Here is a 16,614-nt window from a genome sequence, read left to right as displayed (position 1 = left end):
TGTATATATATATATGCATGTGCGTGTCTGTGAAGTGTGACCAAAGTGTAAGTAGGAGTAGCAAGATATCCCTGTTATCTAGTGTGTTTATGAGACAGAAAAAAGAAACCAGCAATCCTACCATCATGCAAAACAGTTACAGGTTTCTGTTTCACAGTCATCTGGCAGGATGGTAGTACTTCCCTGGGTGGTTGCTGTCTACCAACCTACTACCTACACTGTATGTGTGTTTTACTTTTTTATTGTTTTTAATGCATAGTTCTATTTTTAGTACATAGTGGAACCCCAGATTTCGCACTCACTGGATATCAGACTTTTCAGATTTCAGACACTTTCTTTGTGCGAAATTTTGCTTAGAATTTCAGACATTGTCCTGGGAATCACATGTATCATACACGTCTGTCCGCCTGGGGAACACCGTCAGTCTGGCTTTGTCACTGCTCAAGTGAGCATTCATCCAAAACATTTTGCAATTTTTGTGCTTGTTTATTGATTGTGACTGCAAAATAAGCCACCATGGCCCTAAAGAAAGCTCCTAGTGCCAGCCCTTTGGTAAAGAAATTGAGAAACATGATAGCATTAAAGAAAGAGAGCAAGAGCTGCAAGACCTTTAACTGGAACAGCAACAGACTGCAACTGAGGAAATTGCTTCAGAGGAGGAGGAAGAGGGAAGGGAGAAGGTGCCTTTTTCAGTGATTAGCCCTTAAACTGTCCAAACATAGATCTATGTTTATGCGCATAGCGCTCAACCTTTGATTTTCTCCATTTGAAAGCATGTAAAAAAAAAAAAAACGTAGATCTACGTTAGGAGCGCTACACGAGCGAACACAGATCTTCTTTTGGACAGTTTAAAGACTAAGGACATGTGTGCAAAGTGGAATGAGTGCAAACTTTTGTTGAAAAATATTACCCTGACCAAGTAGAAACAAGCTATATCTGTAACACGTTCAGTGACAAATCCTAGTCCTACTTCAGGCTAATCTTAAAGAGACGCCAGAAACAGAGCCCACTGGACAGTTTTTTTGTGCGACGGGTGCAGTGACTCTCAAGTTGGTCCTAGTGCAAGTAAAAGACAAAAGAAGGGAAGTAACCCCAGAGAGGGCTTTGATACCTAAGTCCTTATGGCAGAGGATTCCCCTTCCACACTATAACCTCAACCCCCCCCCTCCCCTCCTCATCTATTTCAATATGCCAACAAGAGTCTTCAGTAAAGGTATGTAATGTTTACATTTCTTCTTTTTTTCTTTTAACACACCGGCCATATCCCACTGAGGTGGGGTGGCCCAAAAGGAAAAACGAAAGTTTCTCCTTTTACATTTATTAATATATACAGGAGAAGGGGTTACTAGCCCCTTGCTCCTGGCATTTTAGTCGCCTCTTACAACACGCATGGCTTACGGAGGAAGAATTCTGTTCCACTTCCCCATGGAGGTAAGAGGAAATAAACAAGAACAAGAACTAATAAGAAAATAGAAGAAAACCCAGCAGGGTGTGTATATATATGCTTGTACATGCATGTGTAGTGCAACCCAAGTTTAAGTAGAAGTAGCAAGATGTACCTGAAACCTTGTGTGTTTGTGAGACAGAAAAATGGACACCAGCGATCCTACCATCATGTAAAACAATTACAGGCTTTCGTTTTACACTCACTTGGCAGGACGGTAGTACCTCCCTGGGCGGTTGCTGTCTACCAACCTACTACCTAGGATGTTTATATTTATTTCTCATTGTTGTCTGTATGTAAAACTATAGTTATTCTTTAAAAAATTAATTTTTTGTGAATATTTTTGGGTGTTTACCTGGAGTTTATCTGGAGTCTGGGATGGATTAATTGTAGTATTTACATTATTTCTTATGGGAAATATTATTTCGGTTTTCGCACTTTTCGGATTTAGAGCAACCTTCTGGAAAGGATTAAGTTCAAAATCTGAGGTTCCACTGTACTAAAAATGTTATAAATGGTGCAAAGATGACATGAAAACTATATCTAAAGATGGTTGACACAAACCCACTACCAGTACAGTATTCTTGAAATATCAATAAGGGACAGCTCGAAACTTAATGACCAATTCGCTTACTGACCTACTCTTAGGAATGGAACTCAGTTGTTAAGTATGGAGTGCCTGTAGTGTGAATGATGAACCGTTTCTTTTTTGGGTCACCCAGCCTCAATGGGAGACGGCCAGTGTGTTAAGAAAATATACATACACATAGTATAGATATTTGCAAATGGACGAGTCGGGAGATGGATCTGGTGGCCTGGTGGTTAACGCTCTCGCTTCACACGGTGAGGGCCTGGGTTCGATTCCCAGCCAGAGTAGAAACATTGGACGTGTTTCTTTCCACCTGTTGTCTATGTTCCCCATCAGTAAAATGGGTACTTGGGTGTTAGTCGACTGGTGTGGGTCGCATCCTGGGACACTGACCTAAGGAGGCCTGGTCACAGACCGGGCCGCGGGGGCGTTGACCCCCGGAACTCTCTCCAGGTAAACTCCAGGTAAATAAGAGATGAGTTGAAACATAAAGCAGATAAGAGGTAAAGAAATATGTGGTATGTTGTGATATCTGTGTAAAGACAAAAAGAAATTTATATAGGTGGGCCCCTGTTCATAAGACTCTAAGGTTTGTGGCCCCGTACAATAAGCGAAAATTGACAGTGGGTAGAAAAGAATAGTTTTTCATTATCGAATGCATGTAAAAAGCCAGATAAAAAGCTTATACTATCATACATTAAGTGCTCAATACAGCTAGGCATAATAAAACAGATAAAAGAGAAAAGCAAAATAAATACACAGCACATACAATACTTACCTTAACCTTTAAACTGTCCAAGCGTAGATCTATGTTCACTCACATAGTGCTCCGAACATAGATACACGTTTTTTTTACATTCTTTCTTATGGAGAAAATCAAGGTTGGAGCGCTACGCGCACAAACATAGATCTACATTTGGACAGTTTAAGGGTAAAATATGGAGCCAGTCACCCTTCCCTTACACAACTGTTGTACGAAAGTGACAATAATGGCGGAAAAGTGGTAAAAGCAACAAATATAAGGAACAATGGCTCATCTGAAAGCCAATGAAAACGTGGAACACCGAAAAGAGGTACTGTACAGTAAAGTGAAACACAGCCTTTTTCACTTTCAAATGAACATAAAAGCCTGATAACTTGTTTACACAATCATACATTCAGTGAGCAATAGAGTTAGGCCTAAAAAATGCATATACAGTACATGCATTACCTTAAAATATTTTTGTCCTTAGCTTATAGTGAGTAGTGAATATATTTATTTTAAGAAGTGAATAAATGAAGAATTGGTATAATTGAAAACCACTACATTAGTGAAATACTGTAAAGCATGGCCCATGTATAAATGTGGGGCTCTTTTGTATGTGGATATATAAATATACTAGAGAATAATGGTACCAACATTTTTTTATGGATGTGAAGACTGGACTTTAAATGTTGCATTAAGGAAGAGGCTGGAGGCAATGGAGATATCAGTGGTTCAGAGCAACGAGTGGTGCGAGTATCATGCAGAGAAATTAAAAGGTGTCTTTTTCTGTCTCATAAACATGCAAGATTTCATGTACATCTTGCTACTTCTTAGGTCAGACTACACATGCATGTACAAGCACATATATACAAACATCCCTCTGGGTTTTCTTCTCTTTTCTTACTAGTTCTTGTTCTTGCTTATTCCCTCTTATCTCCATGGGGAAGTGGAACAGAATTCTTCTTCCATAAGCCATGGGTGTCATAAGAGGAGACTAAAAATGCCAGGAGCAAGGGGGCTAGTAATACCTTCTCTTGTACACATTACTAAATTTAAATAGAGAAACTTTTGTTTTTCTTTGGGGCCACCCTGCTTCTGTAGGATACAGCCAATGCACTGAAAGAAATTAAAGGGTAATATAGGATTAAGGAGGAAATAATTCAGGGTGAAGGGGTTGTTGAGGTACATAATTTGGCTATTTAAAAAGGATGAAGCAGAGTAAGATGAAGGGGCAGGGGTCATCCCAGGAAGGGTGGATGGGAAACACGGGAGGGGGTCAAGCAGGTTTTAAGTGGTAGGGACTTGACCATCCAGCAGGTGTGCGAACATGTTAGATCAAGATGAGAGACGATACATGGTTTTTAGTTTTAATTGTTGTTGGGATTTACAGGGTCACCACAGGATATGATTCAGGAAAAGTATACTGCCCAAACCCAGGCAAGAATTGAAAAGGAAACCAGGTATTCTCAGAAAAAAAGAAATGAGAACACCTGATCCCAATTATGTCAGATGAACCTTGTCTAAACCTGGCATACAAAAAAATGCCCTCTCCCCCACCTAGGCCAGCACCCAACTTTCCCCAGGCTGCAAAAAATCTGCATAGCAGATAGAGGGGCTGATGTATAGCAGGCTGTATATGACATAGGTAGAGTGAGGAATCCATATTCCACCAGGGCCAGCACATAAGTCTCTTGCTTTTAAGGTGTGATGTGCTGTTGGAGTGTGAACATGGTAATGTTATGAAGGAATTTAGGAAAACCAGTTAGCCAGACTGGAGTTTTGGAGGTAGGAGGTACAGTGCCTGCACTCTGAAGGAGGAGTAAAAATGTTGCAGAATGGAGGGTCAGTCATATGAATTATGATAGCAACACATTTATGGCAAGACAAATATTCTATGAATTATGGTGAATATGTTCCTTGTTTTCCAGTCACTTTACCTTGATGGGAGACAGCCATTGTTAAGAACTTTTTTTAATGCACACCACAAGATGTTAGGGGGTCCCATTTTAAGCATCAATTAAGCAATGGACACACTCAAACAGTATATACTTCATACTACAGTAGTTTTCAAGAATTACATACCTCCTATAGCATATGCTGAAAGTGTAACTCTGTCCTCATAAAAAGTGCTGCCAGCTGGAAGGTACAAAGTTTTGTTATTAATGCTAACAACAAGTTTTTCATCTGGTTGCTGAGATGACATGCTTGAAGAAGGGGTTGATGCAGACCCCTTCTGAGGTACTTCACTGGTTGGAGCTGCAGGTAAAGAAGAGAGAGAATCTGGAGTATATGAGCTATCAACACTTGTAGTTTTGTTATCATTCCCAGGATAAGTGGTGGATTCAGCTTCTTTAGGTGCCAATGTCGATGTAGGTTCTCCTTTCACACAGTCTCCTCCAGTTGTTTTTCGATAAAAACCAGAGACACACTGACATAGTCCATCCCTTCTTCTTTTTCCAAATGGCACACATTCTTCATTTTCTTTACACAAATGTAATCCAAATTCACACCTCTCATCATCTGTTACTGTAGTGTTGCTCACGAGTTGTAATGAAGATTGCACATCTTTGTCAAAACCACTCTTGGTGAGAGGTTTTGCATGGTCTATTTGTGTCTTATTGTTACTGTAATAAAGAAAAAATAGGTTAATTTATGACAAAGGTATTTAGTGCATGAACAATAGGATGAATTCAAAGCAATTTTAAATCAAATTTTTAAACAGATATTGATAGTGATAAAAAATCTAATCAAATAAACATATTTTGTTTTGAAAAGTTTTCAAATATTCACTTCACAAATTGAAAAATTTTCTAAACTCATTTAAGAAAAAGGAAATTGATTTTAAAATTTACACAGTGCTGAAGCCAATAGGTTATTCACTGCCTTTGTCAATAAATGGACACAATACATACATACAAACATTCATACCAAACACTTACAAGCTAAAGCGTACCAATCATAAGAAAAAGCAAACACATTAAAAGGTACATGGTAAAACAGTAAGTGTTCTCACAGTAACTTAAAATATGATTAAAAATGTTTAACACACAAAAGGTCAAGGTAACAAAATCCCAATATAAATATGTACAAGTCAGCAACATACTGAGTCACAATGAGAGGAGCAGGAGGATCTGCACTGTATAATTCCTTGGATGAGGTGTGTGTGCCCTATCCTCAATCTAATGATAATTACATCATAGTGAAAATGCTTTTAGAAAGAAGAGAGCCAAACACTGACTCCTTGCTCAACCCTGTGAAAATTGCTTTTCTGTCGAACCTATTAGTCCTGCCACTTCCAAAGTACATGCCATACAAATGATGAGGAATTAAAGCTCATGAAAAGCTGAAGACTGCTATTGTGTGCATTCAATAGGCAACCTTTGCCTCAGCAACCAATGTTAATTACCCAAACATAGCCTGGGCACCCACAAAGTTTCATGTGAGCTACTCCTAGTGTCTGAACCACAAAGTGAACTGGAGCCGAATATGCTAGGGTTAACAGTGCTGAGTGATGATGAAAGTGTTTTCTTTTTGGGGATTTTCTTTTTTGGGTCACCCTGCCTCGGTGGGAGACGGCCGACTTGTTGGGGAAAAAAAAAAAAAAAAAAAAAAAAAAAAAAAAAACAGTGCACCCTGAATTTCGACTGGACAATGAACTGGGATCCAATAATGCCAGCAACCATGACAAGACTGGCAAGGATGACATGGAGTTCTATGGTGAATACTAGATACTCGCTTAGTAAATGGACTCCATTTATGGTATGGTCTTCGAAAAAGTAATAGAGCCTAAAATCTTGTGAGCTAATTTCAATAAAAAAAAACTTGTATGGGCTGCAATATTAATTGAGAGTATCCAAAGTTTACCTTAAATTAGAAAAACTCTGTAGCAAAATATTCATTATTGCTTCAGTGTACAAAGCAAACACATTTTTCTTTCCACAAAACCAAAGTTAATTTCCACAATCAATCACCCAGGGGGCTATACTGTTCAATTTTAACAGAAAACATTCTTTCGTGACCCTGTGTGAAAAAAAAATTAAAGAAAATATAATGAACATACCAACACCCTAAGTTATGTCCTACAGAATACACAAGTAAATTGGAAAACTTAAAGATAAACCCCCCTGATGAAAATACCTACCATAATTATATATCAGAGATAGAATGCCTAATTGTTAATGGCAAATTGCACCAACATACCTGAGCTGTGCATCTTCCAATTTCCTTGCGTCCACTTTCCTTACCACTACAAGCGATGATCCATCACCTGCAGTAAGCCGACACATTGTAGCATTCCTGCATTCCACAATGACACAATGTTCATTATGCAGGAGTGCCACATGACACTTTTTATTACTACAGCAGGCATGGACACACGCAGTGAGGTTTGTCGCATTAGTTATCACATCATATCTTCCTGGAATAAAACCAAATTATAGTGTCAATGTCAGTTAGGAAAGCTCATTAATAAAAATATTAAATATTCATTATATAATCAAAGAAATAAATTAATAATTCTTCAATATGACCTTATTATATTTTTAAATTCCATACTGACATATTTTATTTCTCATAGAATTTTCCTTTTTATTTTCATTATTTTTTCTACCTATGACTCTTACTGTGTGTACACTGAATGAAGTATCTTGAATTTTTCATGCTTATTCCACTCTCTTTAAATACAATCAGATTACAACAAAGTTCTCATTTAGCTATGAATTTGCATAAAAATATCTATAGTAAACAATTCAAGCACTGCTACTGGATGGTAAATAATGATTGCACAGATGGTCAATGACAATCTACTGTATCTAGAAGAACACCATTATACTGAGCTCTCGTTTTAATAAATGACGTTTTTTCCAAGTCAGACCGAAACGTCGTCATAAATTTCATTCTCCTATGTGTTTCATTTCCCCTATATTCTAGTCTTAAAAATCATGCTCTTTTTCAGCTTTTTTTTTTAAATAAATTGGATGATATTGTTTACTACACTTCCTCTCTCTTATTTGAACTGTAGTGGATCTGTAAAGTATTTTCTCTCCTCATTCCCATACCTGCTTCCTTGGCTCCATATAAAACAGTATTCTCATGGATCTGTGGATCAGCCAAGGAACACTGATGCTGAAGCTTCTTTAGTACTAAGTCATCCACTCCTTTACCACAACAGATTAATACTTGTAACAAAAGATGAAGTAGCAGAATAAATGGGAAGAAAGTGCCTCTGACACAAGCTCCACATTTCATTTTGCATCCTCTAAGTCACAAGCAATTCAGTTCCATAGCATCCTGTTAAAAGAGGAAAGTTGGTATACAGTATTATTAATACACTAAACAATAAAATATATTTATTTATAGTCTAGTCACTATTATGGATAATTTGATTTTTTCTCTTTTTCTATGCCAGAAAAAACCAAATCCCTGAAAAAAGAATCCTGGAAAAACTTGAAAATGCTCACATAATAATAATATACATACATGTATTTACTAAGAATCCTTAATTCCTGACCAATGAGAATGAGCTGCTGGGTCATATACCACCCATTTTCCTGGGAAAGGTATTTATCATCAAAAGGAAACACTATGACAAGGTCAGGGATGCTCTAGAAAAAAAACAGAATGCAGATGTAATATACACTGACTTGGCAAAAGCCTTTGACAAGTGTGACCATGGTGTAATAGCGCACAGAATGTGTGATAAAGGAATAACAGGAAAAGTTGGTAGATGGATCCATAATTTCCTAACAAATAGAACATAAAGAGTAGTAGTCAACAGAGTAAAGTCTGAGGCGGCTACGGTGAAAAGCTCTATTCCAAAAGGCACAGTACTCGCTCTCATCTTGTTCCTCATCCTCATATCTGACAGACAGGGATATAAGCCATAGCGCTGTGTCTCCCTTTGCAGGTGACACCCAAATTTGCATGACAATGTCCTTCACTGAAAACACCGCAACACTCCAGGCGGATATCAACTAAATCTTTAAATGGGCTGCAGAAAACAGTAAGAAGTTCAATGAAGAGAAATTTCAATTACGCCAACATGGAATATGTGAAGAAATTAAAACTACATCAGAGTTAAAACAAATTCCAACCACACAATAGAGAGAAAAACTAATGTAAAAGACTTGGGAGTGATCATGTCAGAAGATCTCACCTTCAAGACCATAACATTTTATCAATTACATCTGCTAGAAAAATGACAGGATGGATAATGAGAACCTTCAAAACTAGGGATGCCAAGCCCATGATGATATACTTCAGGTCACTTGTTCTATCTAGGATGGAATACTGCTGCCCACTCACAGCACCTTTTAATTAGACCTCGAAAATGTACCGAGAACCTTCATGGCACACATAAATGCGATAAAACACCTCAATTACTGGGAAAACTTGAAGTTCCTAAACCTGTACTCCCTTGAATGCAGGCAGGAGAGATACATAATTATATACATTTGGTAAATCCTAGAGGGATTAGTACCAAACTTGCACACGAAAATCACTCCCTATGAAAGCAAAAGACTCGGCAGATGATGCAACATCCCCCCAATGAAAAGCAGGGGTGCCACTAGCAGGATAAGGAACAACACAGTAAGTGTGAGGGGTCCAAGACTGTTCAACTGCCTCCAAGCAAACATAAGGGAGATTACCAATAGACCCTTGGCTGTCTTCAAGCAGGCACTGGACAGGTACGTAAAGTCAGTACCTGACCAACCGGACTGTGGTTCGTACATCAAGTTGCATACAGCCAACAGTAACAGCCTGGTTGATCAGGCCCTGATCCACCATGAGGCCTGGTCACAGACCGAGCCGCCAGGGGGGTGTGGGTTGACCCCCCGGAACCCTCTCCAGTATACTCCAGGTAACACACTGATTATGAGCACAGGAAGTGGAAGACTATTAATGATGTAATTTGTTTTCTAAAGAACTGATACTGTCAACAACTGTGACTTAGGTAAAAAAGTAAGTCAATGTCAAGGTCCACACAAAGTTATATAGTTGTTACTATCTGTTTCTAGCTACAGGACAAAGTGCTATGCTCATAGTATTCTGTCTTCTATATATAATTAAGTAGCATGTCAGATAAGTGAGACAGGCCATGGCTTATTTCATTGTTGAATACTTAGTAATAATTAGAACCCAGCATGATGTAGCATAGAGCACTGAAATCTCAAAGACTTGTGATGACACGGCTAAATGTAAGGCAGCTTATACAGCCACAGATTTATCCTTTTTTTATCAGTGTATGTACAAGTGTTAGCAAATTAATAAGTTTTATACTCTATGTATTTATTAAAATCTTTACACCTTTCATTAATTTTATCCTTAGTTAATTCACTTATATGTATCAAATTCTTCTATGTACAGTACTAAAAATAAATTACATTTTTATATTTGTGATGTTATTGAGTTTATTTAAACACAATTTACACTTGTCTTATACAGTGACATGTATGTAAATTACCTTGGATAAGCCCCCCCCCCAAAAAAAAAAAAAAAAAATTAGTGACTTATTTCCATTAAGAACCTTGTAATTCTTTACTTATAGCAGCCCAATCATAGATTCACAGAATAAAACAGATTAAATCAAATAAATGAAAATTAATTACAAAAGGTATTACTTGGAGTTTACCTGGAGAGAGTTCCAGGGGTCAACGCCCCCGCGGCCCGGTCTGTGACCAGGCCTCCTGGTGGATCAGAGCCTGATCAACCAGGCTGTTGCTGCTGGCTGCACGCAAACCAACGTACGAGCCACAGCCCGGCTGATCAGGAACTGACTTTAGGTGCTTGTCCAGTGCCAGCTTGAAGACTGCCAGGGGTCTGTTGGTAATCCCCCTTATGTGTGCTGGGAGGCAGTTGAACAGTCTCGGGCCCCTGACACTTATTGTATGGTCTCTTAACGTGCTAGTGACACCCCTGCTTTTCATTGGGGGGATGGTGCATCGTCTGCCAAGTCTTTTGCTTTCGTAGTGAGTGATTTTCGTGTGCAAGTTCGGTACTAGTCCCTCTAGGATTTTCCAGGTGTATATAATCATGTATCTCTCCCTCCTGCGTTCCAGGGAATACAGGTTTAGGAACCTCAAGCGCTCCCAGTAATTGAGGTGTTTTATCTCCGTTATGCGCGCCGTGAAAGTTCTCTGTACATTTTCTAGGTCGGCAATTTCATCTGCCTTGAAAGGTGCTGTTAGTGTGCAGCAATATTCCAGCCTAGATAGAACAAGTGACCTGAAGAGTGTCATCATGGGCTTGGCCTCCCTAGTTTTGAAGGTTCTCATTATCCATCCTGTCATTTTTCTAGCAGATGCGACTGATACAATGTTATGGTCCTTGAAGATGAGATCCTCCGACATGATCACTCCCAGGTCTTTGACGTTGGTGTTTCGCTCTATTTTGTGGCCAGAACAGGATACAACAGGAATATAATAAAGAGAATAAATTAAATACTACCTGAAAATTAATTACATGAGCATTTAGAAGAACAAATCAGCTGAATACAGTGGAACCTCGGTTTTCATTTGCCCAGGTTCTCATCGAATTCGTTTTTTTATCATTTTTTTCTTCAAAATTTTGTCCCAGTTTTCGTTCATCACCTCAGTTTTCAACAGTTCGCCGTACCAAACATGTCTGCCTGCCCGCACCCACACAAAGCATCTCACTCACTCTGAGTCAGTCTGGCTTTGTTTCTCGTCTAGTGAAAATTACCCTGCCCATTCATCCGAAACATTTAGTAATAATCCATTTTTTGTGCTTGTTTATTGAGTGTGACTGCTAAATAAGCCACCATGGGGCTTTGGGGAAGTCCATCGGGTTGGATGTGAGTGGCCAGGATGTGGAAGAGTTGGTGGACGACCACAGGGAAGAGCTAACCACTGAAGAGCTGCAACACCTTCAACTGAAGCAGCAACAGATCTCGGCTGAGGAAATTGCTTCAGAGGAGGAGGAAGAGAGAGGGTAGAATGTGCCTTCCTCAGTGTGTGCAAAGTGGAGTGAGTTGCAAAGTTTTGTGGAGAAATATCACCCTAACAAAGCTGTTGTAAGTCGTGTCTGCAACACTTTCAATGGCAATGCCTTGTCCCATTTTAGGCAAATCTTAAAGAGACGCAAGAAACAGACCTCTCTGGATAGATTTTTTTGTGCGACAGGGGTCCAGTGACAGTAAAAGACAAAGAAGGGAAGTAACCCCAATAGGGACTTGATACCTAAGTCCTTATGGAGGGGGATTCCCCTTGCAACGAATAACCTCTCCTCCTCCCTCTTCCCTCCTTGCGTCTTCCATACGCCAACAAGAGTCTTCAATAAAGGTAAAAGTGATATTAACTGTTCATTTATCCATTTCATTAGTCCTTTATATTTATTTCTCATTGTTTTCTGTATTTAAAACTATAGTTATTCTCTATAAAATGTATTTTTTGTTAATACTTTTGTATGTCTGAAACGGATAAATTGGATTTACATTATTTCTTATGGGAAATATTGCTTTATTGAAGAGACTTGTTGGCGTATGGAAGATGGCGAGGAGGGGAGAGGGAAGAGAGGTTATTGTTTGGAAGGGGAATCCTCCTTCATAAGGACTTCAGGTATCAAAGCCCTATCCAGGGTTATTTCCCTTTGTCTTTTACTGCCACTAGGACCAGCTTGAGTGCCTCTGGACCACTGCCGCACAAAAAATCTGACCAGAGAGGCCTGTTTCTGGCATCTAAGATTTGCCTAAAATGGGACACAAGATTGTCATTGAACATGTTGCTGACACGGCTTGCAACAGCTTTGTTAGGGTGATATTTCTCCACAAAACTTTGCACCTCACTCTACTTTGCACAAATGTCCTTAATCGCTGAAGAAGGCACATTCTCTCCTCTCTCTTCCTCCTCCTCTGAAGCAATTTCCTCAGCTGAGGTTTGTTGCTGTTCCAGATGAAGGTCTTGCAGCTCTTCAGTGGTTAGCTCTTCCCTGTGGTCGTCCACCAACTTTTCCACATCCTGGCCACTCACCTCCAACCCCATAGACTTCCCCAAAGACATAACACATTCCACAACAGGTGTAGGGTCGTCAGGGTCAGCCTCAAACCCTTCAAAATCCTTCTGGAGGACACATTCTGGCCACAATTTTCTCCAAGCAGAGTTCATTGTCCTGGACGTCACTTCCTGTCAAGCCTTATCTATAAGGCTTATGGAACTGAGGATACTGAAGTGATTCCTCCAGATCTCTCTTAGGGTCAATTCAGTGTCCGAGGTCACTTAAAAGCACCTTTGAAACTTTGCTTTGGTATAAAGTTTTTTGAAGTTTGAAATGACCTGCTGGTCCATGGATTGGATGAGAGGAGTGGTATTAGGGGGCAAGAACTTCACTGTGATGAAACTAAACTCCCCCAACAATTGGTCTTCCAAGTCTGGAGGATGAGCAGGAGCACTGTCCATTACCAGAGGCAGACTGAGTCAAGAACGTATGAGTGGCCATGTCCCGCAGGCAGGTGGACGCGTCTGGCATGGGCGATTTCCAAGCGGATGTACAAAAACGGGGAAAATTTTGCCGAAAAAAGTGGTCAAAAACTGAACAGTATGATAACTGGACCAGACAAAAACTGGGGTTCCACTGTACCACTGTACTCTGGTACATTCCCCTTTTAGCCTCCATGTATCAACAGAGAGGACTCGATGCACCACCCACCTTTTTTCCTTTGTCAAGTCTGTGGTTCACCTCATCTTTAATAGAACCAGCCACTGTATTCATGTATAAAGTGACCTATAAAAAAGTGTAATCCTTGTACTGTCCTGAATGTGCTGATGTAAATAATGAATTACCAGTAAATACCATGGCTGTAAAAATTTACAAATAAACAATACTGGAGAGAAGTCTTCATATGTTTTGGTCATTCCTGTTTCATTGTCAAGTCCCAATTGTGACCTAATAATGGTCCTGAATGGACCAAAATGTAACCTAAAATCTCCTCTTCAATGGGGGTTATTTGTGAATCAGTTAAACCTATCTAGTATTACACATACTGTAAGTAAAATAAAGTTATAAATATTAAGGACTCAAATTTCGTTGTTCTGAATACTAAATTGCAATACTTCACATAGTAAATTATTTAAATTGTTCCACTGTAAAACTGTAATGCGTCAAAATTGTAATGTTCAAATTTCATTGTTTTAAATACTCAACTGCACTTCATATTGTAAACTGTTTAAATTGTTCAAATGTAATACTGTAATTTTTATAAAATAATTCAAAACTGTAATTATTCACTACTAAACTTCTCTCCATGAGACCTATTAAAGCCATTTAGCATTACCTATTAAAATACTCAAGTCTCTGTACTCACTGTAACTCACACAATGACCATTTAATGTTATAGCCTAATTAATCTTAAGTTAATTTTAAGTTTGCCTGAAATGCTCTGCATACAGGGGGCTTTTGGCATGTACACTCAACTGTTATATTCCACTGTACAACTATGTATCATGTCAAAATAAATCATTATTATTATTATATAAATGGAAATAAGTCACCTTTTCTGACTTTTCTGGATTATCCTAGGTAATTTACACATATGATACAATGTATGATAATTGCACTTAAGTGAACCTGTACCTAAATAAACTCTCTTACTTCATCATAATCTTGCTGAAGAAGGGAAAAAAAGGGGGAAGAGGTAAGTGAAGCGTTCTGTTATCTGTATAAACTAATCTACAGTGGTATCAACCCCTTTTATATAAGTGTAAGGATAGGCTGTAAATGTTGCAGCAAGGAGGAGGTTGGAGGCAGTGCAGATATCATATTAGAAAGCAATGTGTGCTGTAACCATGTTCACCCATCAGTACAATTGGTACCTAGGAGTTAGTCGCCTGGAGTGGGTCGCATCCTGGGACAAGGCCCTAATTTGCCCGAAATGCTCTGCATTAAAAGGGGTTTTCCATATAGTAGTATGTCATTGATGTCAACTAGGCCTGTATACCTTGTAAATATACTTTTAGTAAATAAAGATATTATTATTATTAAGGAGAGTATGAGGTTATGAAAGATATAATTCAGAGGGTAAAGAAGGACTTGTTGAAGTTGTTTGGGCATTTAGAGAGGATGATGCTGAACAAGGGTGACCAAGAGGGTGTATAAATATGGGATGGAAGAATTCAATTCAATTCAATTCAAAGTTTATTCTCTATAAGAATTACAATGCTGAGTTTACAGAATTTGGTTATTGTGTGGTTTACATGTAGTAAAGTACTAATTACAGAGTGTGCCACTAGAACACCTAGCATGGCTAGGCATTTCGGGCAAACTTAGATTAATTCTTAAATTTAAAATATTACAAATTGGAGAGCGAAGGTCATCATAGGTAGGGCTAGATGTACAGGATATTTTTAGTAGTAAGGGTTTGACGATGCAACAAGTGTGTTTGAGTATGTTAGATCACAGTGACTGGAGACGAGCAGTTTTAAGGATTTGATGTGCTGTTGGAGTGTGAGCAAGGCAATATCAATGAAGGGATTTTAGAAATCCGGTTTGTCGTACTCGAGTCCTGGAGGTGGGAAATACAGTATCTGCACTCTGCAGGAAGGGCGGGATGTTGCAATTCGGAAGATCATTTAAATTGCGATGTCTGCGCTTCTCAGGCAAGACTGCTATCGAATAAATAAAATAATGATGAATATTTTTGTATCACCTACTTGGATGAAGGCCACCTGTCGTAAAAAAATATGTTTTTGTTCCAGGAATACAGCAATCAATATTATAACTCACAAATGAACACTAAATCCCCATGGGTTAGAGGTCGAGCAATCATTGCCTTACAAATATTAATGGTCTGCCCTGAGACTTGCCCATGTTATTAATTAAACCATATACAGAGTATAGAATTTCTCAGTATAATGGGTAAAACTGAACATACCAGTGTAGTGTGCCTAAGGTGCGCGTGTCACCATCAAAATATGTGCAGCTTGCCCAGATGTTTGATACTTGTAACACCTCCAACACCTCCTATGTTTATGTCTGCTACTTTTGCCAACTCACCAGAAGAAAAAAATGTGATTACAAATTATATGGATGTACTTTAATAGCTTTGCGTCAGGCTTACTTTAAGAAATACATTTATCTAACTATAAACTACCTCCATCTTATATTTAAATAATTAGCAGCAACTTCCCATTAACATGTACATGTTGGCAATGCTTCTGGTAACAGTGTCTACACCTCTGCTCTCGCCTCAATTCTTGTTTTATACAAAACAACAACAAAATATTTTAAAGAGTAAAAGAAGTATTACATTTTGAGTGAACATCTTTGAAAAAAAGGGGAAATCTGAGTAAAGCATTTAGTACGGACTAAAACTGTAACATAATCGACCCCCTGCAATCACAATTAGGTGAGTACTTTGAGTACTCATAAAATGTGTTATAATGTAAGAATAATCAAGAATAATGGAAGTAGCTTGGCGTGATGAATAATGAGTGATGTTATAATTGATGAGTGATGTTATAATTGTTTACGATAATTTTTACCGCTGAACCTTTCATTGTGTGGAAAATTGCATTTATCTGAATGTAACTAATTATGCACATAACAGTAAATGATAACAAAGATAATTATTATTTACCAGTGTTACATAGACAAGTAGGAATTTGGGACACCTAGGTCGCAAAAAATGTCCCCCTTCGATACTTACCACTGTCATAACCACAAGTTGCTCTGGACCTATTAATTAAATGAAATATACATACACCAGGAATACTGGTAAATATATAAATTTGTGGACTGTATATTAAAAATAATAAATGGTTATATATATACACAATTACATGACAGAAGGAAAATATATCTTAACATCACTCACCAATTTGACTG

General features: G+C 38.5%; 1 protein-coding gene across 1 annotated transcript in view; it reads right to left on the bottom strand.

Annotated features, from left to right (window-relative positions):
- Window positions 1-15,772, bottom strand: part of LOC128689439 (dyslexia-associated protein KIAA0319-like protein) — a 130,825-nt gene extending 115,053 nt beyond the window's left edge. The window contains exons 1-4 of the mRNA XM_053777744.2: window positions 15,662-15,772; window positions 7,836-8,067; window positions 6,979-7,195; window positions 4,861-5,402 (exon numbers count right to left, since the gene is read on the bottom strand). Coding sequence (XP_053633719.2) covers window positions 4,861-5,402; window positions 6,979-7,195; window positions 7,836-8,025 — 949 coding nt within the window. The 5' untranslated portion in view covers window positions 8,026-8,067; window positions 15,662-15,772. The remainder of the gene's footprint in view (window positions 1-4,860; window positions 5,403-6,978; window positions 7,196-7,835; window positions 8,068-15,661) is intronic.
- Window positions 15,773-16,614: the final 842 nt, after the last annotated feature.

The sequence above is a fragment of the Cherax quadricarinatus genome, chromosome 18, assembly GCF_038502225.1.
Source record: "Cherax quadricarinatus isolate ZL_2023a chromosome 18, ASM3850222v1, whole genome shotgun sequence".
NCBI lineage: Eukaryota > Metazoa > Arthropoda > Malacostraca > Decapoda > Parastacidae > Cherax > Cherax quadricarinatus.
Note: the sequence above shows the minus strand (reverse complement) of the source record. Positions and strands in the feature narration are given on the sequence as shown.